Source organism: Caretta caretta, chromosome 21, assembly GCF_965140235.1.
Source record: "Caretta caretta isolate rCarCar2 chromosome 21, rCarCar1.hap1, whole genome shotgun sequence".
Lineage (NCBI taxonomy): Eukaryota > Metazoa > Chordata > Testudines > Cheloniidae > Caretta > Caretta caretta.
This window is the reverse complement of record NC_134226.1, coordinates 12,957,551-12,980,933: the sequence shown is the minus strand read 5'-3', so window position 1 is coordinate 12,980,933 and position 23,383 is coordinate 12,957,551. Positions and strand designations below refer to the sequence as shown.

The window sequence follows — 23,383 nt, the reverse complement described above, 5'->3', positions numbered from 1 at the left end:
TGTGGCCCTCGGGTAAGCTGCTATCTGTGTTATGCACACACAGCAGCACAGGGCAGGAGACAGCAAGGGGCAACTTCTTACATGTTAATGGCTTCTACCATGCCAGCTAATGGCTTAGTGGGATGGGGAGGGGAGAAGGAGCTGAAAATGTTGGAGATGGTGAGGCAGGGCATAGGGAAGGAGAGAGACACACCACACCAGTCTACTCTCACATGCTTAAAGTTACTGTAACCACCATGTACTAACACTGCCAGGTTTGGGGACATAGACCAGGGATAAGATTTCTCTCGTTGGCCCTGTTAGCAACTGCACATTGCCAACATTTCAAATCACAGAGCAACCGTGTGGCCTAGTGGAACTATTGCTAGCTCTGCCACTGGTCTGCTGCGTGACTTTGGGCAAGTCACTTCACCTCTTTGTGCCTCAGTTTCCCATCTGTAAAATGGAGATAATGATGTAAAGTTCTTTGAGATGTACTCATGAAAAGCACTATATAAAAGTTAGGCTTTTGGGTTATTACCTAGCTACAGTTGCATATCAACTGCAAATCTAGGTGAGAACTACAACTGCCTAAATGACCAGTAACTCCTCCCAACGAACGTTTCTCTTTCTGTTTAGAAAGCTGGGAAATTAAATGGCAAAACATTTGTTAAAGTAACTTCTGAAATCCAAGAAATACAGAGTTAAGGTAAATGCTCACACCACCTTAACTCTGCCCTCTTTGAACACCCACAATGCCCATAACACACAGACTCCCACTCTACCATTTCACAGTAGTGGACAGGCGCTAGCTTCACTTTTTGTACTCTGAAACACTGAGCCTGCTTCCCCACCATAATACCACAATTGTGAAATGTAACCACCACTTCTTACCCTTTTACAACCCCTTCACAGAGGGTACCACCCAAACCTGGGCATTCCCATACCCATCATTAAATCCAGACTGCTCTCATATCCTATTTCCCTGCTGACAATACCAATGGCAAGAAGACCCCAGTGCCCTGACACAATCTACACAAGTCTGTGTGGTAATGAGGCAGACTGGAACCTCAAGGTACACGTGCACCTTTTGCTTCCACATGGGGGGACTCAAACTCAGAACTCCTCATATCACAATCACACCTCTTCCAAGCTACTCCAGCCTATTTCTCCATCATTCAGTACACTATATCCAGCATAATGAATGCAGCTGGAGTGACTGCAGATAATTCCCAATGCCTATTGCTAGTTCGGGGGGTGGGGGGGAAGGGGGAGCAGAGTTAAGGTTGTGTGGGCATTCACCTTAACTCTGTATTTCCTGGTTTTCAGACGTTTGCGTTTTGCTGAAGTCCATGTTGTGGAAAAGCATGAGCAATCACGGGGCAGCCTTAACTCTGTGTCAGTGACGTTTTTTGCCTTTTAATAATTGTAAAGATGAACTTATTTCCATCTCACCAGAACATATCTCTCCTTAGAATATGGTGGGCTGGGGCAGACTGTGTGTGACAATCCTTTCTTGAATACTTCTCACAGAAGGGGTAAGCTCTTGGCAGCATTAGAAACCAAGCTTGCCCCCTCCACCATAAAGAACATGTCCTCAGAGAGCCAATTGTGACTGTGTGAATTGAGTCCCAATTTCATCTGTCGCTGCTTAAGCCATTCAATCAGCAGCACAGTTGCAGAGTTAATACTGCAGCATGCCCAGTGATGACAGTCTCCTAAAGAAAGCAAATGGACATTTATTACATATGATCCACTTCTGAAGAAATGCTACGCATGTCACCTCATGCCTCCTAAAATGAGGAGGGAAGTGGTTTTCCTATCCTGTGAGAATTTTTGAGAGAAAGTCAAATTTCATGAACAGAACCCCCCACAAAAAATCTTCGGTGTGGGTTGATCAAAACATTTTATTTTGGTACTGCCCTTTTTAAAAAAAATTTAATGTAACTAATACTTCAAATAAAAAGTTATTTTGAACAAAAATTGAATAATTTTATTCCAAAAATGTTGAAATGGGACAGTTCCCCTCCCCCTGCATTGTTTTTTCTAAAGGAACAATTTGTCAAAATTGACATATTCCCTCAGGGAGTTTCGGTTTTGATGAAACCTTTTCTGATTAAAAATGTTTCAGTGAAAAATTCCCAACCTAACGCATTGTTATGAGAGTGATGGGCTAAACATTTCTGCTGCTCTGCTTAAAATGATATGTGTTCCTTGGGGACCAGGAGAGATGGAGCATAATGACTCAGTAGAGGTTCTTCAGTATCATGATGGCCCTGCTGAAATCAGTGAGAAAACTCTCGTAGATGTCTATGGGCTTTGGATCAGGCTTTAAGTGCCCAAAGCAAATTTTCTAGCTGAAAAAAGAGCCCTCTACCGAAGCTAGAAACCAGACTGGACAAAGCTCTGATGAGGATATCACGCAGAACCATCAGGCATGGGCTGAGGGAAGACATTACAGTGAAAATGGGCTAGTTGTCCAATTAGTCTAAGTTCTGTGAAGTGACATTGGGGAAATCTCACTTAAGGAAGCTAAAGTCTGTCTTTTCCCCATTTAATATGTCTCTACAGAGTTGCAGAGCCCCAAAATTTTCATACCTTAAAATTAGCCTCCAAAGTAGCCTCATTTTTCTCGGGGTTGGAGCACTCTCAAAAGTCAGTGAGAGCTGCAGGCATTCAGTATCTTAGAAAATGGGACCACTTTTCCTTTAGAACCTCCTTCTAGGCACGCAGGCTTGTACATTATAGCCAAAGTGCTTAGATGGTTCCATGGCCAATGACTCTCATGTAGGTCTGACTCATCTCCCCATAGAAATCCATGGGGGAGATTGTCAAAGGCACCAGTGGTCGTAAGGCATCTAACTCACCTTGACTTTCAATGAAGACTAGGATCCAGATCCTCCAAGGTACTCAGGTGCTTATCTCCTACTGAAATCAATGGGAGTTAGGCACTTAAGCCCAGATCCTAAAGGTATTTAGGTACTGTGCCTTTGACTATCTTCTCCTCATGCCCCTCCCTCTTCAGTAGATCCCATTCCCATCAAGGCTGTAAAGCAACAGAACCTCTTACCTCTCTGACACCACTTCGTTTGACAAACCAGTGGCAGTATTTCTGACCAATCGCCTGGTCCTTATGAACTGTTGTGCCATCCAGCACATTTCGTCCAACAAGCCCCAGAGCTGTTCTATCCTTTAAAAGCAAAAACATGGACTGCGCTCACTGTGCTGTGAATGCAGAGCCAGGCCTCTAGAGGAGATTAGGGATGTGAGGAAAATGAACTACAGTTCCCATGAGCCATTCCCATGGGTTATCTAAATTGAAATAGTTCAGGTTTTGGCCACAATATTTTAGTTTTCCGGTGTTTTGTTTTTGGATGAAAAAATCAAACTTTTCCTCAGCAAGCAGACACTTTTCATTTAATTGAAAACCGAGTTTTCCATGGAAGAACAGCTTCAACAGAAAAATTTTGACCAGCCCTAAGAATGAGGAGTAGAACCCTAAGTCTCCCAACTCCCACTCCCTTGCAGTAGACCACATGGTCTCACCAAAGAACCACAGCTGAAGCTGCAAGGCTGAAAAGCCATCAGAAACTCTCATTCAGCACAAACTCATAAGAAAATAAGCATGGCCATACTGGGTCAGACCAAAGGTCCATCCAGCCCAGTATCCTGGCTCCCGGCAGTGGCCAGTGCCAGGTGCCCCAGAGGGAATGAACAGAACAGGGAATCATCAAGTGATCCATCCCCTGTCGCTCATTCCCTGCTTCTGGCAAACAGAGGCGAGGGACACCATCCCTGCCCATCCAGGCTAATAGCCATTGATGGACCTATCCTCCAGGAACTTATCTAGTTCTTTTTTGAACCCTGTTATAGTGTTGGCCTTCACAACATCCTCTGGCAAGGAGTTCCACTGACTGACTGACTGAGTCGTGTGAAGAAATACTTCCTTCTGTTTGTTTTAAACCTGCTGCCTATTAATTTCATTTGGTGACCCCTAGTTCTCGTGTTATGAGAAAGAGTAAATAACACTTCCTTATTTTCTTTCTCCACACCAGTGATGATTTTATAGACCTCAGTCATATCCCCTCTAGTCGTCTCTTTTCCAAGCTGAAAAGTCCCAGTCTTATTAATCTCTCCTCATACGGAAGCCGTTCCAGACCCATAATCATTTTTGTTGCCCTTTTCTGAACCTTTTCCAATTCCAATAGATCTTTTTTGAGATGGGGCGACCACATCTGTACGCAGTATTCAAGATGTGGGCGTACCATGGATTTACATAGAGGCAACATATTTTCTGTATTCTTATCTATCCCTTTCTTAATGATTCCCAACCTTCTGTTTGCTTTTTTGACTGCTGCTGCACATTGAGTGGATGTTTTCAGAGAACTCTCCACAATGACTCCAAGATCTTTCTTGCGTGGTAACAGCTCATTTAGACCCCATCTTGACTCACCTCTTACTAAGAGAAAACATCATCTTTGTAGGAAGCTTATATGACATAAGACACTGTAATATTATCTCAGCCACCGAGTCCAGCAATCCAGGTGTCTTCTGCCTCTCCCGGGCAGCTGGAGTGACAGCCAAATGCCAATAACAGATAAACAAACACAAGGCTTTAAAAAAGACTCATAATTTATGGAGCAAATTCAGCTAAAGGAAACCCCAAAATGAATAGTGTCCTGAAAATCGTGCTGAGTCTAGACACCCCGGCCTACCCTCCAAGAGAGAATTTCCTTTAAACGGCTGAGCTGTCAAAGGAAAGTAAGGAAATTAGCCACCCGAATCCCATTGGAATCCAATGGGAGTTGGACGCAAACTATTTGTCCCCTGTGCAAATCCCACCTTCGCCCCAGTTTTGGTTGTAGCCCTATCCCAGTGATGGTCTTTTAACCCCTCCGTTGCTCATAGCAATAGATATTAGTGTTATATTTGTCGCTTACCTGTGCTATGGGCATTGACTGGGTCTTTAGTTTCCTCGGAACTTCAGAGAAATGTAAACAAGGTTGGAATGCACCAAAAATGTGTCAGGAATTTTAAATCTGTGGCTGCTGCTTTATACACACTTTCCATTTATATGTATACACGCGTGTTCACACACTCACACACACACTTACTTTACTACAGTTCACCATCGAGCAGCAATCAATGTAGCAACCCTAACGTTTACCGTGCTCACACTCCCAATGTGCATTTACCCCAACTGCAACACACATCCCAGACACAGGGGGCTGGATCAGCTGTGCATCTGGAATGGGGACCATGACAACAAAATGAGTGGCATCACCGTAGCATCACCCTCCCCCATTGCTCCTGACCCCACCACCCACCACCACTGGATAACCACAGGTTGAGTGGGGGGGAGCCACAGGTCAGCTGTTCTCAGCGGTATCGTCCTTTGTTGGCCCCTCGAATATCTGTGCACACATCCAAGCTTCAATGAAAGTTTGGCTTGAATAGATGTGACACAGACACTCCTTGGCAAAGGCTCCTCCCCCTGTTCTTTGCACACAACTCTCATGTCACGCCTGACAAATTTATTACACAAACACATGTCTTGCAGGATATTTATCCACAAAGCGTAACATGAAGGTATCTACAGAAAGCTCATCAAGACTCATGATCAGTGTGAGCTGTATGTACGGAAGATATTTAAAGGGTAATGTATTTATATTGAAAGTCTGCTTTACGGAGTTGGAGGGAAAGTTAGTCACCAGGGGATAATGTGTCTTGGTGACGGCCCAGTTAGCCAGGAGGGAGTTGTCACCCCACCCTGCTTAGCCAGTGATGCAATGCAAGGCTCCATTTTTCAGCCCTACTCAATACCAAGACTTCAATGGGAAATAATCAAAGACAATTCCAAACAATGGAAACCACAGGAAGATACAAAAAGACACAGGTTGACCCTGCCTATGAACATAAACAAAAGACTAACAGAGCATAGGCCAAGGCACTCTGTATTCATTCACTGAGGAAACATCTTAAGGAGCAAGGGGAGGCTTTCATGAACGTTTGGATCCTGGTTCTTGTGAAACCAGCCAGCTCTGCAACAGACTAAACTTTGAGGGGAAATCTCATTTTATGAGATAGGAGAGGGAACTATTGATAAGTGTAGACCCAGGTTTGCGTTTTATGATTTTGCTTTGTATTGTAACCATTTGTTTCCAGCATTTTCTCTCGTTTCTAGTACCCTTTCTTAACCAGACCTACTTTTATTTTGTTACACGTGCTCACAAGTGCTGTGTGTTATGCAGGAAGGGTGGTTTAAGGTAAAATGGGACAGGATGCACTTCTGGAGGCAAAGGATCTGGAATTTCTGTGAGCATCTAGCATCACGGGCTGGACATCATGGAGGAATGAGTCAAAGGGTCTCAGAGACTGGGGTGCACCTATTGTTCACCTGCAAGGTGAAGTTAGGGCTGGCGTAGCCGGGAGGAGAGTCCTCGGGGGGCTGAAAGGCTGGTGGTGGTAGGTAACGGACACCCTGCCACCACAAGGAAGACACCTTCTCCATGGAGACAGGAGGTAGCAAGGTGACTGTCTCTCCAAGGTGTCCCAAGAATTGTCCCGTAAGTAAGTGCTTCAGGATTTGGCTCAGTAATGATATTTAGTAGGCATCTGTCCATCGAAAAAAATGACTTAACTGCTTTATTTCAAGCACAGCGAAGCAGATATAAAAGACATAGTAAAGCCATAAAAATCCCACTGGACTGCTGGGCTCAAAGGCCTTCCCCTCACTGAACTGGAATCCCTTCCCATCCCTCCCATCCAATACAAAGCAAACCCACATCCCTTCCCTTCCTGCAGCACCACCCCACAGATCCCAGGCAAACCGTTACTCAGGTGGAGAAAACCCAGCAGGAGGAAAGAAATCAGACTTCTCTACCTTTGTGTTGGCGGGGGGGCAGCTGCTGCAGTATTTTCTGGTCTGTTCCATTGAGTGTCCCGCTCACAGCAGGAGCCTGCTTGGGGGGTGGGTCCCTGGGAGCTGGCCCATTGGATTCCAGCCCCACTGCGTCTGGGTTCTGGCATGACGACTCCTCACTGGCTCGAGACAAGTCATTTTTACTGAGCAAACTGGCAAACTGGAAGTTCACCGTGTTGGCGGGATAATTGATACCAGAGGCATCTATGAGACATGACGACAAAGGGTAAAACTGTTCATAAACAGTCAGGTAAAACTAAGTGATGTTTAATTGCAGGGGATTATGTGGAAGATCCTGGTGACACTTCATGAGACTGGAAACATTAGGACACCTAGTTCCCATCAACTTTCATGGCCGTACCTTTGTTAATGTCCCCCTCATAGCCTAAGTGCACCTGGCCAGCAGGTTTGTCTGAGCTTCTGACCCACATCTCCTGGGGCTTTAGCAAAACCACGGTTAGTGTTGATTCTTATGTCATGAGGCATTGAGTTCCATAGGCTCCTGTGGAAGTTCTATTCCCTGTGGATACAAGCCTCCCTTTGTTGCTGGACAGTTCCCACTGTTCTAGAGGAACGTTGCTGTCATGGAAGGCCATGGTCACAGAGAATATAACAGAGAGATGTCTCCAACCATATCAAATTGACCTTGTAGGTCTTATAGGACAAAGGGTTAGGGTAATAAACATGAACAGAGAGAGATGTCTCCAGTAGCCTAGTGAGAAGCAAGTCATTTAGATACATGTTTCCTTTATTGCTCACTAGTGGAGGTGCAGGGGATTTGAAACCATGTGTTTTATCATTCCTCCTGCATGTCAATGCCATACAGAGAATGCCTCCTGTCTGTTTACAGGCTCGGGGTAACACTTACTGTTCCTGTGTAAGAAAAGGACAGCATCCTGATACCCTCGAGAAAAAAACTCATTCAGGACCTGTGGAGGAAAGCACCTGGCATCAGAAAGAATTCCAGCTGCAGGAAGTGTTCTTCTAGGGTCAGAAGTCATGTCTTCTCTAATGCTGTTCGATACGCCATGTGGGGAATTAATATCTGGGGCCAGATCCTCAGTGCTTAAAGGGTCCCTGGTCAAAAGGGGCCACAGACCTGGCAAATAATACTTCTGCAACTCAAGCTGGTCACTGAGGGGCGCATGGCCTGGAGGAAAACCCCCTCTGATTGCTTGCCCTCCCCACTTCCCTGCCTCCTGGGGTAGAGCAGCCGATCAGATTGCAATTTCTGGTTCTTGTCCTGCTGCAGGAAACAGGCAGAGCTACCCCTCAACTCCCCCAAAGCCCTTTGCACTGGAGGGGAGGAGGGAGCAGAAAAAACCCACCAGATCAGGGCAGCTATGTTCCCCCTTCTCCTCCAGTGAGCAACAGGGGCAGCACCTCTGCTCCTTCCCACTCCCCCCCCCCCCCGTGCCTGGCCTGGGAAAGTAGGGGGTGCGGGAGTGGGGGAGAAGAACCCCTGGGACCACCCCTACCCCCAGCCTAGAAGGAGGGGAAGAGGGGACCCTGGTGCAGGTCTGGGAAGGGGGGTGAAGTACCCCGGGGCGGCAGGAAGAGGTGAGGTGGAGGGCGGGGGGGTGAATGGATGTGAGGGCAGAATTGATGGGGAGCAAGAGAGCAGGCAGCTGTGATGTTGCCAAGAGTTATGCCAGTCTACACCAGCTGAGGATCGGGCCCATGGCGTCCAGAACTGGAGGTGCACATCAATCCCAGGACTGTGTGGCACAATCCTGGTTGGGCGGCACAGCAGCAGATGTGTGCTGGGCAGAGCCGCAGCCGGTGTAAACTAGCATTGACTTCAGTGGGGCTAGGCTGAGTACGCTAGCTGAGGTTCTGGCCCATCGTCTGCAGCGTAGGGACGTAGGGGCCGCCAGGCTGGAGCAGGCCCAAGTTCTATTCCATCCAGTATCCATCTCTGACAGGGGCCAGTCCCAGATGCTTCAGAGGAAGGTGTAAGAACCCCACAATAGCAGATGTGGGATAATCTCCCCCCCACACACACACACACACCTTTGAGGGTTTCAGCCTAATCCCTAATAGAGATCGATTTAAACCCTAAAGCATGGGATGGTGGTTCCGAGCTCGCTGGCTCTGATAAAAATGCCGCCAGTGGGTACAGGTACCAGCTCAAAGGCTATTTCATCTGGAAAAAGAAAAGGAGGACTTGTGGCACCTTAGAGACGAACCAATTTATTTGAGCATAAGCGTTCGTGGGCTACTGCTCACTTCGTCTCTAAGGTGCCACAAGTCCTCCTTTTCTTTTTGCGAATACAGACTAACACGGCTGCTACTCTGAAATATTTCATCTGGGACAGCTACCTCGAAAAAGGGACGATCCTGGGAAAATCTGGAGAGGGGGGAACCCTACCTGAGGGTAAGACGATTGCGAAGCACTGGGGTACATTGGCAGGGACCACTTACCAGGTAGCTGGGTGGAAAGAGAGCATAGCTAAACCGGCACAGGTTTTCCATTGAGATCTGAATGCTGCTGTTAAGGATCTGAAAAGAGTAGAAGATAGCCGGGCAGTCCCGGGGACAGATGTCGAGCTCGCCCGTGAATGGGGACACCGTAATCACAGTCTCCAGGTCAGAACACGGCTGCAGGTTAGTGAAACCTCCATCGACGTAGCGCTGGGGTACAGGGTAGAAACAACAGGGAAGTTTGTTTGGAGACGATCGTAGTTAAAAGTAGTCAGGAGCGTCGCAGCAATCAGGACAGGTGATCGTGGGACCAATGCAGGCCTGCTGTTTGTTACATGTGGGTGTCTGAACAGGGTACCTGCCACCTCAGTGGGGATCTGCAAATTAGTAGCATGTATAATAATCCCTACCTCTTATCTAGTGCTTTTCATCAGTAGATCTCAAAGTGCTTTACAAAGGAGAGCAGCGTCATCACCCCCATTTTATAGCTGGGGAAACTGAGGCAGGGAGCGGTGACGTGACTTGCCCGAGGTCACCCAGCAAGCCAGTGCCAGGAATAAGAACCCGGGCCTCCTGAATCCCAGGCCACTGATCTCTGATCCCAGAGGGCAAAAGATCAGCTTGTGGTTAAGGCACAGGAACAGGAGTTAGGAAATGTGGGAGCTATTCTTTCCTCTGCCACAGATTTCCTGTGTGACCTTGGACAAGTCACTTATCCCATCGGTACCACAGCGGGGGATAATGCTCTCTGCCTACCACCCATGGGGTGTTGGGAGCCTGAATGCATTACTTGCTTGTAAAAGAGCTTTGTAATCCTTGCACGGGGAGTGCTAGCAAAGTGCAACACACACCTATTTTTTGAACATCCCGTGAATCCTTAAGGCTCTGGGGCGCCTTCAGGGCTGGCCACTTTGCTGAACTGTTTTCTTTGCTGCGTTACATGGATAATCGTGGGGTGCATTGTGCCAGTGAGGGAAGAAAGGTCTGTAATGGGGTCTGAATTCCTGGGAGGAGCTAGTCCCTGCCCCTACTTGGAACCTTTCCTATTCCCCCAACCTGTCCTGCTTCTTCACCCCTCCTCCCACAGCCACGTTCTCCCCACGTAGCCATGGGTCAAGAGCTGAGAGGAGCAGCTTGGGAGAGAGAGTTATTGGCTGGAGTCCAGGGCCTGCCTGCATGGGAGGTGTAGCCAGTGGGACATGAGAATGGCTGAGAAAGTTAAACCAAACCTCACCATAGTTAAAAAACACAGGTTACTATACAGCAGCCACCATGGTAGCGACTGGCTTGTTACAATGAGCATGATGACACAATCGGTGGTGATTATTAAAGGCTTGTTGTCAAGCTGCAACAGGGCAGCTCGTGAAGGCTTTAGCCTGCGTGGGAGGGAATATCCCAGCTACTCCATAGATATATCCAGCTACTCATGAGCCTGTTTGTCAAGCTTGTAAATACTAGACCCGTGACAGAGCACTATGAGAGCTCTGAATTTAAGCTGCTACTTAAAGGCAACATCCTGCGTCTGGCGCTTTTTTGTAGCTTTGGCATGCTGGCTTTGGCAATTTCTGCGTGGCGCAATCACATCCAGCCCCCTAGGGAACTCTGTACGGACTGCTCTGAGCTGAATTCAACTCGCTGGTGACATTTGGGCTTTTATCCTCTCTCTGCAGGATTCAAGAGACCCTGAAATTTACCACCGAAATCAAAAGGGTGCGAAGCCACAGCGACTGAAACAGAGCAAACTAAAAGTTGTTGAAACAAGTGAACCCCCACCAGCAGCAAGATTCCTGGAGCTATCGGTCACACCCACCACAGGGAATTCATGGATGAAATTCAGTGACTTGGGGTTATACCGGAGGTTGGACTTGATGGCCCAGTGCAGCCTTTAGATCTATGGAATGGATCCACCCTTAGCTAGTGTAAATGGGCAAAAGTCTGTGGGGCAACACGTATTTACACCAACTGAGGATTTGGCCTTATGAAGCGATGTCTGAGAGCAGTGTCTGGCAATAGATTGGTGAGAATAAAAAGCGTATCCCCTGGAATATTAGCTAAAGAGCACTCACCACACCTCGGAAGGAGGGAGGGATGAATCCGCAATAGATAGGAACAAAGCAGCTGCAGATCAGTGCCTGTGAGGAGAAGAGAAGCACAGAAGGGTCACAGAAGAGCATACTTCACCCCCCTACTTCCCCAAGTTGGGAAGCAATTGGATTTATTGCCCAGAGATTCAAGCTTCTTTACGGAGATAAACTGGGGCTGACATACTGTGATCTGGAGCCAAACTAGAGCTGGTCAAAACTTGGAATTTTCATTCTGGGAGAAATTCTGACGTGTCAGAAATGTCCTTTCATCCCAACACAAAAAGCCAACATTCCAAATTTCCCGCGAAACCAAATTTCCGACCTTTCATTTCAGAAATATCGAAACGACCCTATTGAAACAAAATGTTCCAGGGAGTTCAAAGTGCTTCATTTCAATACTAGACTATCATAAAACCAGGGGTGGAAATGATAACGTCTAAACGAAGCACTTTGGCCTTATCAAAATGAAACGTTTTGATAATTTTGCATCGCAAATTGTGCTAAATCCATATGTTCCCATGAAACATTTCAATGTGGCCAAATCGGCATTTTCCAACAGAAAAATGTTCATCAGACAATTTTGACGAGCTCTAATCCAGACTTTTAAATATTGGGGTGGATCTTGGGGCCTACTCGGTGATGCATCAATCTGTATTTAAATCAGGACAGGCATTGCTAAGAACAGCATTAAATCCAATGTGGGTGAGGGAAGTGGTCCTATGGGTAAATAGGGGGAGAGAAACCCATCCCTGTTTGATTAAGGGCCTGGGATCAGGAGTCTTGCAGAGTGGGCAGGGCAGTGCTCCCAACCTATTGGGGATGAGCAGGGGGAAAGGGACTAGCATATAGGCTGCCTTTTGGCCGCTTGTTGGAATATAGCAGCACACGTGGTCTGCTGGATTCTCCAAGCCCAAAGCCAAAAAAAGGCGGATTGGGGGGAAATGGCCAGCTGGAGCAGAGGCTGGCTGAGGGCCTGCAGCGGCCCTGAATGATAACCCAGCTCCAGGGGAGCAGCTCGGGGAAACTACTGCCTTAAGGAGGGCTGGAGTAGCTGTCTGGGAGGCAGCCCAGCTCCAAGGGAAGGGGCTGAGGATTTACGTCCTAAGGAGAGATGGGGCAACTCCATGGAGCACAACCCAGCAGCCAGAAAGATTTGCAGAAGCTCCTTAGGAGCTGGATGGGAAGGAGCCCCCCAAGACAACCAAACCACAGAGCAGGAGCAATGGAATCTTCACTCTGGCGAGGGATGTGGGTAGAAGGTAGGAGCAGCCCAGGAAGGTGGCAAGTGATTGGAAGGAGCGGTCCTGAACTGCCTTACACAGGGTCCCTGGGCTGGCGCCCAGAGGAGAGGGCAGGCCGGGGCTCCCCTACCTCTTCCCCAACAGAGGAGACAGTATGAGCCTCAGGACTGAGAGAGGCAGCCTGCAAGGGGAATGAGGCCTCAACATAAAGGCCCATAGACACGGGGACTGGGTTTGTTTAGACTTTTCAGTCACCCTGAATGGGGGACCAGGTTTGGAATGTGCCGCGGCTGGGAGGCCGAGGCCGCAGCCGGCGATAAGGTTAGAAAGCTTGACAACAAGGGGCGCTAGGAACACCTAGCCTGGAGGACCTCTCCCACAGTTAGCACACACCAGAACAGGCTGTTTCCAGGAGCAGGTACCAATGAGAGCTACTTTCTGGCCACGTCTGGTGCTCGTAACTTAATATGCTGCTTCTGAACCTAGGACCAGGGTGGAATCTATGGACCAGGACAGAGGTGGAATTCTCTCCTCCCTCTGCCTGTTCATGCACGTTGAGCTAAGCTCCATGGACTTCACCTCTCCCTCCTGAACTCAGTTTGTGTTGTTTTTTTCTCATTTAATTTCACTGCAGGCTCAGCAGAGAGGAGACCACCCCCGTTACCTGAATCAGGTCCTCCTTCGAACTGAACTCGGAAACCATGACATTCTGTCCATCCATCACCCGGGTGAGGGAAATATGCAGCCTTCCCGAAGCCACCTGGTGAGAGTTCTCTGGCAACATCTTGTACAATCCCTTCTGTATGGTGCGGAGCGTGTTGCACCCGGGAGACAGAGGGCCGAGAATTGTTTTCCTGGCATCTCTCACCACTTCATGGAAAGATTCTTTTAGGTCCTCTGATCAAGGGAGGGAAAACAGAGGTCATTTATCACCAGCTTTCCTTAAAGGCCCAATAGTCCTAAGATTGCCCAACGCGATACCCCTGTGTTTTCAGTCATGTATCGTTTTGTTGAGCTGTAACCTTTTGGATGGAAATTGCCCACTTTCTGCCCTAAGTGGAATATTTTCAGAAAGTTTGATTGACAACAGAGCAGCCGTTTTTGAGAAAGAAGTTAGTGACAAACAGGCAGTTTGATCAACATTCATTATTTGTTGGTGTCCTTTTGAGCAGTGGTAGCATCTTAGGGTATGTCTACACTTTGCACTGGTGGGGAGGGGAGATTCCCAGGAATTCCAGCCTGAGGAGACGTAACCACAAGAGTTCTCATCAAGCTCCATGAGAGCTAATGTGAGTACGTCCCCTCCAACTGGGGCTCCATGGCAGTCTCGGGGCACCTAGGACTGAAAGTCACCCTGTTATCCCCTGCCTCAACCGAGAAGGAATCATTTCGGTGCCTGCCTGGGTGTCATCTCGCTGACACCACCAGCCTTTCAGCCCCTCGAGCGCTCTCCTCTGAGCTATGCCAGCCCCAACTTCACCTTGTGGGTTAGCAATAGGCGTACCCCGGTCCCCAAGTCCCTTTGACATGTTCCCCTGTGATATGCAGCCCCTGATGCTGGCTGCTCACAGAAATCCCAGATCCTCCACCCCCAGAGGTCCAGTTTTACATTAAACCACCTTTGCTGTACAACACACAGTACTTGCGGGCACGTACCTTTATTTTGTTATAAGTGTATTTAAGAAAGGGTAAAGATTTAACTAGACAAGAGAGAAAGTGCTGGAAACAAATGGTTACAATGCAAAGCAAAATCATAAAACGCAAACCTGGGTCTACGCTTATCAACATTCATGAAAACACCCCCTCTCCACAAAGGGTTTCCTCAGTGTATGGATTCAGAGGACGTCTCCCTCCTCTGTGTTATACTGAAACAGTCTTTTGCTTCTGTTCACAGACAGGAGGAATCCCTGTCTTGTTGTAAGGTTCCCTTTTCACCTTCCAGTGGTTTTGATTGTTCGCAGTTACCTCTGATGGTTTTCCATTGAAAGTCTTGGTATTGCCAAGGCTAAGCAACTGAGCTTATCATGGGCTAAACAGGGCAGGGAGGCAACTCATTCCTGCCTAAATGGACCATCACCAAGATTGTCCCCTGGTGACTAATTTCTACTCCCAGTCCCTTAAATATTACCGGTACGTACATCTTGCAAAGATTATGAGTCTTGACAAGTGACGAGCTTTCTGTGGATACCTTACACGTTACTCTTCATGGAGAAATATCCTGTAAGACGTGTGCTTGGTGTAGTGAGTTTCTCAGGTCTGAGGTGAGAGTTGTCTGTGTCGAACAGGGGACCCTTTACTTAAGAGCCTCTGTGTCACAGAATCACACACACAGAGAGCTCAAAATGTAGACATACCCGTAGCAGCTTGGAGAAGGAAGGTGACATTTGACAGGGGGAAAACCCTGAGGTCGCAGAAGTGGCTTTTTGCTCTCCCAGAAAAAATTCATCCAAATTTGGCCCAGTCATAAACCACAGGAAATAATCCTTTAAGTGACAATCAGAGGCCCATGAGGGTTTGCACAATGATGGAACATTTTATCAAACTGCAGACTTGTGTCCTAGTGGATTGTGCAGTCTGCCAGGCCCCTCAGAGCCTCGGCATCATCTCAAAGCAGCCGAATGGAGCTGTGGCTTCCTGCAAGGCACAGGCAGAATGGATCTGTCTCCTCCTCCCACAATACCCGTTGGCCTAGAGGCAGGACACTGGGCTAAACACCAGGAGAACGTGTGCTCTAGGTTTGCCTCTTGCACGGACTGGCCCCTGATGAGCTGTATTTCACATCCCTTCTTAGGGAGCACAGTCTCACATCTCTACATGAGTCTCAGTCTGAAGACAGGGAATCTGAGGACCAGAGAAGTTACACAGGGCAATTTCTGGCACAGCTGGGACTGGAACAGTTCAGGAGAATCTAGCTGAGCCCTGTTGTTTCAGCGGGAGGCTCAGATGGGTCCTGAGTTTAGCAGAGGAGCTGAGTGAATGTGGGGAACTGCGGGCATGGTGCCACCGATCTGTTTCAGTCAGATCATGCTGTCTTCTGGTAAAATCCTGACTCGGGTGGCTCAGGGAGTAGAAATCTCTGTGAGAGGATCCTCTTGTGATTCCCTCATGACCTCTCATCACAGGGAGGGGTGGGCTCTGCACTATTCATCACCGCATCCCTGTGAGGATAGATAATTATCATTCCCCACTTCACATGGGAGGAAACAAGGTGCCGTTAATAATTACATCAGCCCTGCAAGGCCGATAGGGACTGGACCATCCTCATTTGATAGCTGGGGAAACTGAGGCACAAAGCCAGGGCATGACTTGCCCAAGAGAGTCAATATCAGAGCTCAGGAGTTCCTGGTTCCCAGTCCTGGTCTTAGAGCACTGTCCCTTTTCAGCAGCATGAAGAGAGAGAGGGGAGAGGGCTGTGGAAGAATGGCTGATGGCCTTTCAGCTCCAGCATGCGGCTGCTTACAGCTTAATTATATACTTGGTCCTGATGTAGGCAGGCTCCCACTGAAGCCGTGAATAAGATGAATACCTCAGGACTGGCATTGCGGCTCCTGTAGATTAGGAACTGCCAGACCGGATCAGACCTGGGGTCAATCTAGGTCAAGATTCTGTCTCCTGCTTCACAGGAAGGTGCAAGAAACTCTTCGGGAGTAAGCAATGGGATAACCTGCCCCCAGGGGAAGTTTCTTCCGGACATCCCTTAGTTAGAGGTTGCCTCACACACTGAAGCAGGATGCTTTAGATTAGGATCTGGCTATCTGGCCACGCAGAAGCGAGATCATTGGGAATTCAACAAACCCTTGGGCCCACATTCAAGCCCTAGATTATTTTACGTATGGCCGGAAGCACATTCGACCCATGATCCTGCAGAGATTTCTGCACGTGCTGAAATTTGCACATGCACCAGTTCCACCGGCATCCAGGCGGTTCCTCACATGTGTAAAGTTGAGCCACCTGCTCAAGATTTTGCAGGACTAGGGCCTAATCTGGCAAGAACAAAGCTCACTTGGGGCTGTGTTCTGGCTGTCCCAGTGCAGCAACCCCTGAGATTGCTCTAGAAAGAGGGGCGGGCAGACAGGCAGATTGGATGGAGCAAAAATATCTTCGTGTCCTGAAGGCACTGGAGCAACCCAGGAACTAAGAGCAGTTATAAATGTTTGAGCAGATATTCTGGGCATGTGACATAACAACTAATGCTTTGCGGGGTCAAGCGAGGAGGCAATGGAGCGGAATTTCAAATCAAAGTTGCTTGAAAACCAAATGACAAACGTTTGTGATTTTTGCTATAATAAAACAGAGCGGCATGGATTTTCCTTTAGTCTGCAGCCTGACTAAACAAGAAGGCTCCAAACTCATCTCTGGGAGCCAGAGCTACTGGCTGTGATTGCCCAGAAGCGGGACGACCTGTGAGCTGCAGGACGCTATTGGACTGAACCATTACAGCTGCCTCCTCTATAGATTTCCTCGTGGTAGCTTTCCCCCTGCAAGCCCGGGAATGTGCCAGTCGGGCACCACTGTCTTACAAGCAGCAGCTAAGATATTGGTACATAGATGGGTATGCTTCTTTTTTTCTGCCTTAAAAATTTCTTTAAAAGCAGCAAGGCTTGGGGTGTGTCCACATGGGGCAGGACTGTGCACTGCATGGGTGTGATTTCTAAAGTGCATATTCACGGGTCCGTGTATACCTTGCTGGTGTGAACTAAACGTTCCCTTTAACATAGCGCTCTTAATTTCTACACTAAAACCAGCACCTGGAGATCAACAAATCACCCAGGGGCTGCTCCTCTTGGTCCCATTGATGCCAATCAGACGTTTGCTGTTTCTTAAACAGGGGCAAGATCAAGCCCTTACATTACAAGATCACAGGGATTTGGGGCACATCTATGCTGCAGTAAGACCCATGGCACAGCCAGGGCCGGCCCAAATCAGCTGACTCAGGCTCACAGGGCTTGGGCTGCAGTGTAAAGCTTCGGGCTCGGGCTGGAACCCAGGCTCTGAAACCCCGCGAGGGGACTGTCACCGCAGTTTTTAGCTCTGCAGTTTTTAGCTCTGCAGATTTTAGCTCTGCAGCCCGAGCCCTGTGAGCCTGAATCGGCTGACCCAGGGTCTGAGACTTGTGCTGTGGGCTTTTTATTCCACTCCATACGTACCCTTAGGGTGTTGCAGCTGGAAAAGGCATTGTATTACTCTGAAAGGAAGATGTGTCCTTTTCTCCTGAGCAGGGAAGCATTTAGGGCTGAATGCTCAAAAGGATTTAGGTGTTCTCCACCTCCGGGGTAGGGAGCATTGATTTGAACAGGGATTTGCCACCTCACAAGTGGCTGCTCTAACCATTGGGCTATTCTCTGTAGCCTGCATAACTCTGTGAGAGCAAGAGTGAGAGCACAAGCATGAGACTGTGCCAACCACCAGGCTATGCAATCACTCACCCAGGCTGTGGCTGATCCAGGATCCAGTCCCCCGTTCCAATGAGCCTTTCCATTTCTCCACAGTGCAATCACTTCAACAGGAGAGACTGAGGGGCCCCCTCCATTAGACTGTCCCCGAGCCCAGTGATTAGAGCGCTCACCTGAGAAGTGGCAGATCCCTGTTCAAATCCCTTCTGAACCAAAGGTCTCCCACCGCCCAGGGGAGGCCCCTAACCCCGGGGCGAAAAGTGGTGACGAAGGCTCTCCTCCGCCACAGCTGTTAAGTGTGAACTCACCTATGGGGGGGCCCGCTCCAGTAGGCAGCCTCTGAGCATGCCTACTGGATGGGTCCCCTCAGGCAACGTAGGCAGCCAAACGATTATCTTCGCCGGTTGATGAATCGCTCTGGAGCTTAGGCAGGAGATAGGGGGAGGTGTGTGCTCTCTTGGGAGTCGGCCAGCAGCCAGGGGTCGCAAGCTTTCAAGAGTGATGTGCTGGATTGTATTTAATAATCTCAAAATAAAAAGCTGGGTATCCATAGGCAATATTCCAATGAAATCTTATAAGCAAGCAATTATACAAATAGACTATAATGCTATTAATACATCATGCTGTCAATATTAATTCTACTCTTAAAGCTATGAAATTAAAGTAAATTTAAAACGCACAAGAAATGAAGGAACGTCTAATTTCCCTGATTGCCTGAGATTTTGATAACTCCTTCACATCATCTTTTTTTCTGGAAAAGGGCTATGCAGAAAGCAACCACGCTAGCTAAGGAAAGCACGTCAATTACTGATCGCTTTGTGTCTGCATGAACGCCTGATTAAAAGCATACTGCTGTAAGTCGAAATGTATCAACACAGGCTAGCTCCAAGGTGTTTAAATGGAAATGGAAAGGTTTTTAATTAAGTACGTGGCATGATGGTAAACAGAGGGGAATTAAACTGAACTGCATCTGCCCACTTCCCATCAATCCTGCCTCTAGCCCGCTATCTGCCCAGCCCTCTCATCAGTTGTGGGGCCCCCAGCCTCACCTCTGCTCTTTTTGGGGTTCTGCAGCCCCCTCTCCGAGGCCAGGGGATGGATAGACTAGGCCCCTGAGGGGAGGGGAAGAGAGCTCTGCTACTTCCCAGAAGGCTGGCAGTGGGCCAAATGGAAGGGCTGTGGGGGCTGGAGCTGGCCCATGAGCTCCCACTGAAGAACAATGGTTTAGATCCTCAGCTAACGTAAAGCAATGTACCACTACTGACCTAAACACAGCTAGTCTGCCAGCTGACGATCTGGCCCTGTCGGTCCCCTGTTGCTGTACGATTAAGTTATTAGTTATTGTATTATCATACAAATCATTCCTTTCCAATCCTTTCTTGGCATTAAAATCCATGTTTTCATAATGATTATGATTATTATTAACAAATAGATACACGGAATAAACCAAAGCCTTCCTTACCTAGGCTAGATTCACACACCACTGCTGCAGCGATAAGTGACCCAGCTGATGCTCCATAAACTTTGGATGCTGATTTGAGTATTTCAGGTGCCAATTCCAAGAGCGATTGGACCACCCCTATCTGGTAAAGTGCAAGAAAACCACTGCCTGAAAAAGAAAGAGAGAAAGGGGGGCTGGTGCCACTTCGGCCTTCTTCAGCCATCCCAGCTGCTCAGTCTGCAGAGACGTGGTTTTGTTAGTTGACAGGAGCTCCGTAACTTGGATGTTGGGTTTTGCTGTTACTAAATGAACTCCGAGCCCGCTCTCTTTCTGCTCATCTCTGACGCATTCACTGCTCCTTTCGCGGTTCACACGAATGCCTAAGATGCACTTTTTGCCCTTCTGTGACAGATCCCCAAGATGTTTTCAGATTCAATGCCTGCTTTAATTACCTCTCTGGCTAAAAATAAAACTCTCTCCCCGCATCAAAGCAGCTCTAGCTAGATTAGACTCTTACTAGCTATCACGCTCCTGGCTTAAGTAAGGAGCTCCTTTTAAAACAATAATTCATGAGTCTTCCCACAGCCCGCATCCTTTTAGAGCATGTGAAGTCTCCTGCATCTCATGGCCCTAGCTTGGCTTTTTCTGAGCATCTCTTTCAAATTTTCCTCTTTTTTGCTTTTCTCCGCTCTTCCTCGAGAGTGTTTTTCTAAATTGGATTCTTCCTCAATCCTGTCTTAGGAACAGCTCAGTGCCGAATAAGCAGCGATTTGCTCAAAGTGCTCAGAGCTGGTGGGTGTTACACAAGGGATTACACAGAAGGGTGTGCTATGTTCTATTTGAAAACTTGCTCAATTAACCCTATAGTGCAATGCCTGTATCCACTGAGAACATGGACCTTGAGCCTGTTACTTTGTTCTTATAAAGGCACAACCTCCAAAGACTTCCATTTTCTTTGAATTCTCCACCCAACTGTGCACTTTACATATCACTTCAACAGGATTCTGTCAGGTTTAAATATCAGAACTTCCATTCCCAGTGTTGCTATCCGTGCTATAGTTTATTAAAGCTGAAAAGGCTGTTAAAATTTAATGGCCTTTATCACTGGTTCTGTTGGTCCTTTTTAATATCAGTGGTTGCACCGTGGACAATGAAAATAATTTAGTCAGTTGCAGAGTCTATTTCCAAACCCCAGTCTGACTGCCATTGAAGTTAGTTGCCCAGATTGTGGAGACTGGCCCATCTGCAGCCAGCACAGGCTTATGCCAGGGAGGCTTATGCCAGGTGATGGGCCACTTCCCCAAGTGCAACTTGGAGCAGCCTCAGAGCTGCTCTAACTCGCACCAGCTGCCAGGGGCCCTCCAGGGAGCCACTGAGGCAGCCCACAAGTAGACAGATGCAGCACTCCCTGGCCAACTCGTCTTCCTACAACCATGTGCCCTGTATTTGAGGATGGCGTGGGAACTACGAAGATGGTTCTGTGGCACCTGGAGCTTCCTCACAAGTCCATGAATAGTCTTTATGTTCGTTCTCTGATTGCTCAGTTCTGTTCCTGCAGCCACATGACGCAATGGCCAAATCCTTCGAGACCCTGAGCCCGTGCAGCTTGGAGCACAATTCAGTATTTGGCCCTGGGAGGTTTCTGGGTGGGATTTAGGGCCCCTCTACACCCATAGGCTTCAATGCGAGTTTGAGATGCTAAACACTTCGGAACATGGCTCCCATAAAGCTTAGCCATGGGAGTATGAATCCAGTGAGAGCCTTTCTTGTGCAGATTGCAGGCACTTGCCTCTTTGAATCTCCAGCCAGCCTTGCTATGACATGCTTAATCTAAGCAGGTTGTATGTGCCATTTTAAATTGACTTTTGTGACAAGGAAATGAAGTTGGAAGCAAGTTTACAAGGGAGGCATTTTGAATCTGATCAGCACATTACCAATAATGTCTTAACCTCATGTGCACTGCTTACTGTGCTGGGTAGCTACTGCGTACAAATTCAGTTCCACATTAGGACCGCTGGCATGTTTTTGCTCTTAAACGAGTCTAGGCTAGGAGAAAGAACGTATTCTTCTGCCTTGTGTTTCTCTGGAGCCTTATTGACCTGGGAGAAGGAGATTATGCATCAAAGAGCTCTGCTGGGGGTATCATTTGAGGTCAGTTTATCACATACTGACATGAATCACTTAAGTATGTGCAGTACAAAATGCCATGTACTGAGCTAAATTTAGATGTGGAGCATTTGGGTGGGCGTGATAGCGTCCACGATTCCACAGAGATGAAATTCAGCCCCGCGCAGCGGGCCACCTCAATGCTGAAATCCCACGTTAAATGCTCAGACTAGAATTTAAGTGGAACTGCAGTAGTGCCCGGACTATGCACTGGCCCTCTGCGCTGCGGTGAATGAATTTCACTCTATCTGGGTCATGTTCTAGGGATTGTTTTGATCGCGGGGACTCTGGCTGTTCTGCTGATGCAGTTTGTCAGTTGCCTGCTTTGTCCACTGGGGCAGCCTTGCCTAGTGGAATGAGCACAAGACTTGGTGTTAAGACGCTTGGGTTCTGGTTCTAACTCTGGCTGCGTGGTCTGGTTTGGGCCACTTCACCTCTGTAAAATGAGGATGATCTTATTTACCAACAGTGGGTCAAGTTCCTCCCTCATCTGCTTCCCAGGGGGTCTCCGGTCCCGATCCAAAACCTGTGGTTTATTATTTGTACTGCAGTACTATCTAGGAGCCCCCCAGTTGTGGATCAGAACCTCATTGCACTGGATGCTGTACAAAAACAGAACAAAAGGGCTTCTGTCAAAGGGAATCTTTCCATCGGCTTCTCATCAGGCTCGGATCTCATGATACGGAGCTAAAGTGCATTTCTGCTCTTCAGTAGGAACTCTGCAAAAACGGCACCTTCTGAGTTAGCAGGAGAGCGCAGCGATTGTAATCGTGGCTTGTCCTTGGACAGGAGATGTGTCCACGGGAATGTACAACCTCCGCTTTTTGCCCAGGGGCTGGCCCATGCTTTGCCGAATGTGGCACCCCAAGTTGAATCAGCTCTCTTCTTCTCTGCACCTAAAAAGCAGTTGTTGTTATCAGGCTTATCTCCCTTATATGTCACCCTCGGCCCGTGTTGGCAACTCTCATGATTCTTATTGGGAGTCTGGTGATCTTTAGCATTCTTCTTAAAGCTTCAGCTCCGATTTGCTGATAATCTCAGCTTCCACCGGGGGGGGGGGGGAATAAAGCAAGTTTCTAGCCCTCCTGGTTGCAGAGAATAGCTTGAAAATTTGACCCAAGTGCATCCTTAAGGCTCAAAGTACAGGAGGCAAACAAAAAGAACCCATCATTTATTAAAAAGAAAAATAAGACTTGTGGCACCTTAGAGACTAACCAATTTATTTGAGCATCAGCTTTCGTGAGCTACAGCTCACTTCATCGGATGCATTCAGTGGAAAATGCAGTGAGGATGTTTTATACACACAGACCATGAAAAAATGGGTGTTTATCACTACAAAAGGTTTTCTCTCCCTCCACCCCACTCTCCTGTTGGTAATAGCTTATCTAAAGTGATCACTCTCCTTACAATGTGTATGATAATCAAGGTGGGCCATTTCCAGCACAAATCCAGGTGGGGGGAGAGAAAACCTTTTGAAGTGATAAACACCCATTTTTTCATGCTCTGTGTGTATAAAACATCCTCACTGCATTTTCCACTTTATGCATCCAATGAAGTGAGCTGTAGCTCACGAAAGCTTATGCTCAAATAAATTGGTTAGTCTCTAAGGTGCCACAAGTCCTCCTTTTCTTTTTGCGAATACAGACTAACACGGCGGCTACTCTGAAACCCATCATTTATTATAATTTTTTTTTAAATTCATGATTTTAAGCCAATCTCATGATGTCGGGGGG

At 47.8% G+C, this 23,383-nt stretch overlaps 1 protein-coding gene across 1 annotated transcript in view; it reads right to left on the bottom strand.

Annotated features, from left to right (window-relative positions):
• Window positions 1–20,232, bottom strand: part of PNPLA1 (patatin like domain 1, omega-hydroxyceramide transacylase) — a 42,010-nt gene extending 21,778 nt beyond the window's left edge. The window contains exons 1-6 of the mRNA XM_048826459.2: window positions 19,506–20,232; window positions 13,315–13,547; window positions 11,392–11,457; window positions 9,326–9,535; window positions 7,770–7,830; window positions 6,863–7,105 (exon numbers count right to left, since the gene is read on the bottom strand). Coding sequence (XP_048682416.2) covers window positions 6,863–7,105; window positions 7,770–7,830; window positions 9,326–9,535; window positions 11,392–11,457; window positions 13,315–13,547; window positions 19,506–19,707 — 1,015 coding nt within the window. The 5' untranslated portion in view covers window positions 19,708–20,232. The remainder of the gene's footprint in view (window positions 1–6,862; window positions 7,106–7,769; window positions 7,831–9,325; window positions 9,536–11,391; window positions 11,458–13,314; window positions 13,548–19,505) is intronic.
• Between the last annotated feature and the right edge of the window lie 3,151 nt (window positions 20,233–23,383).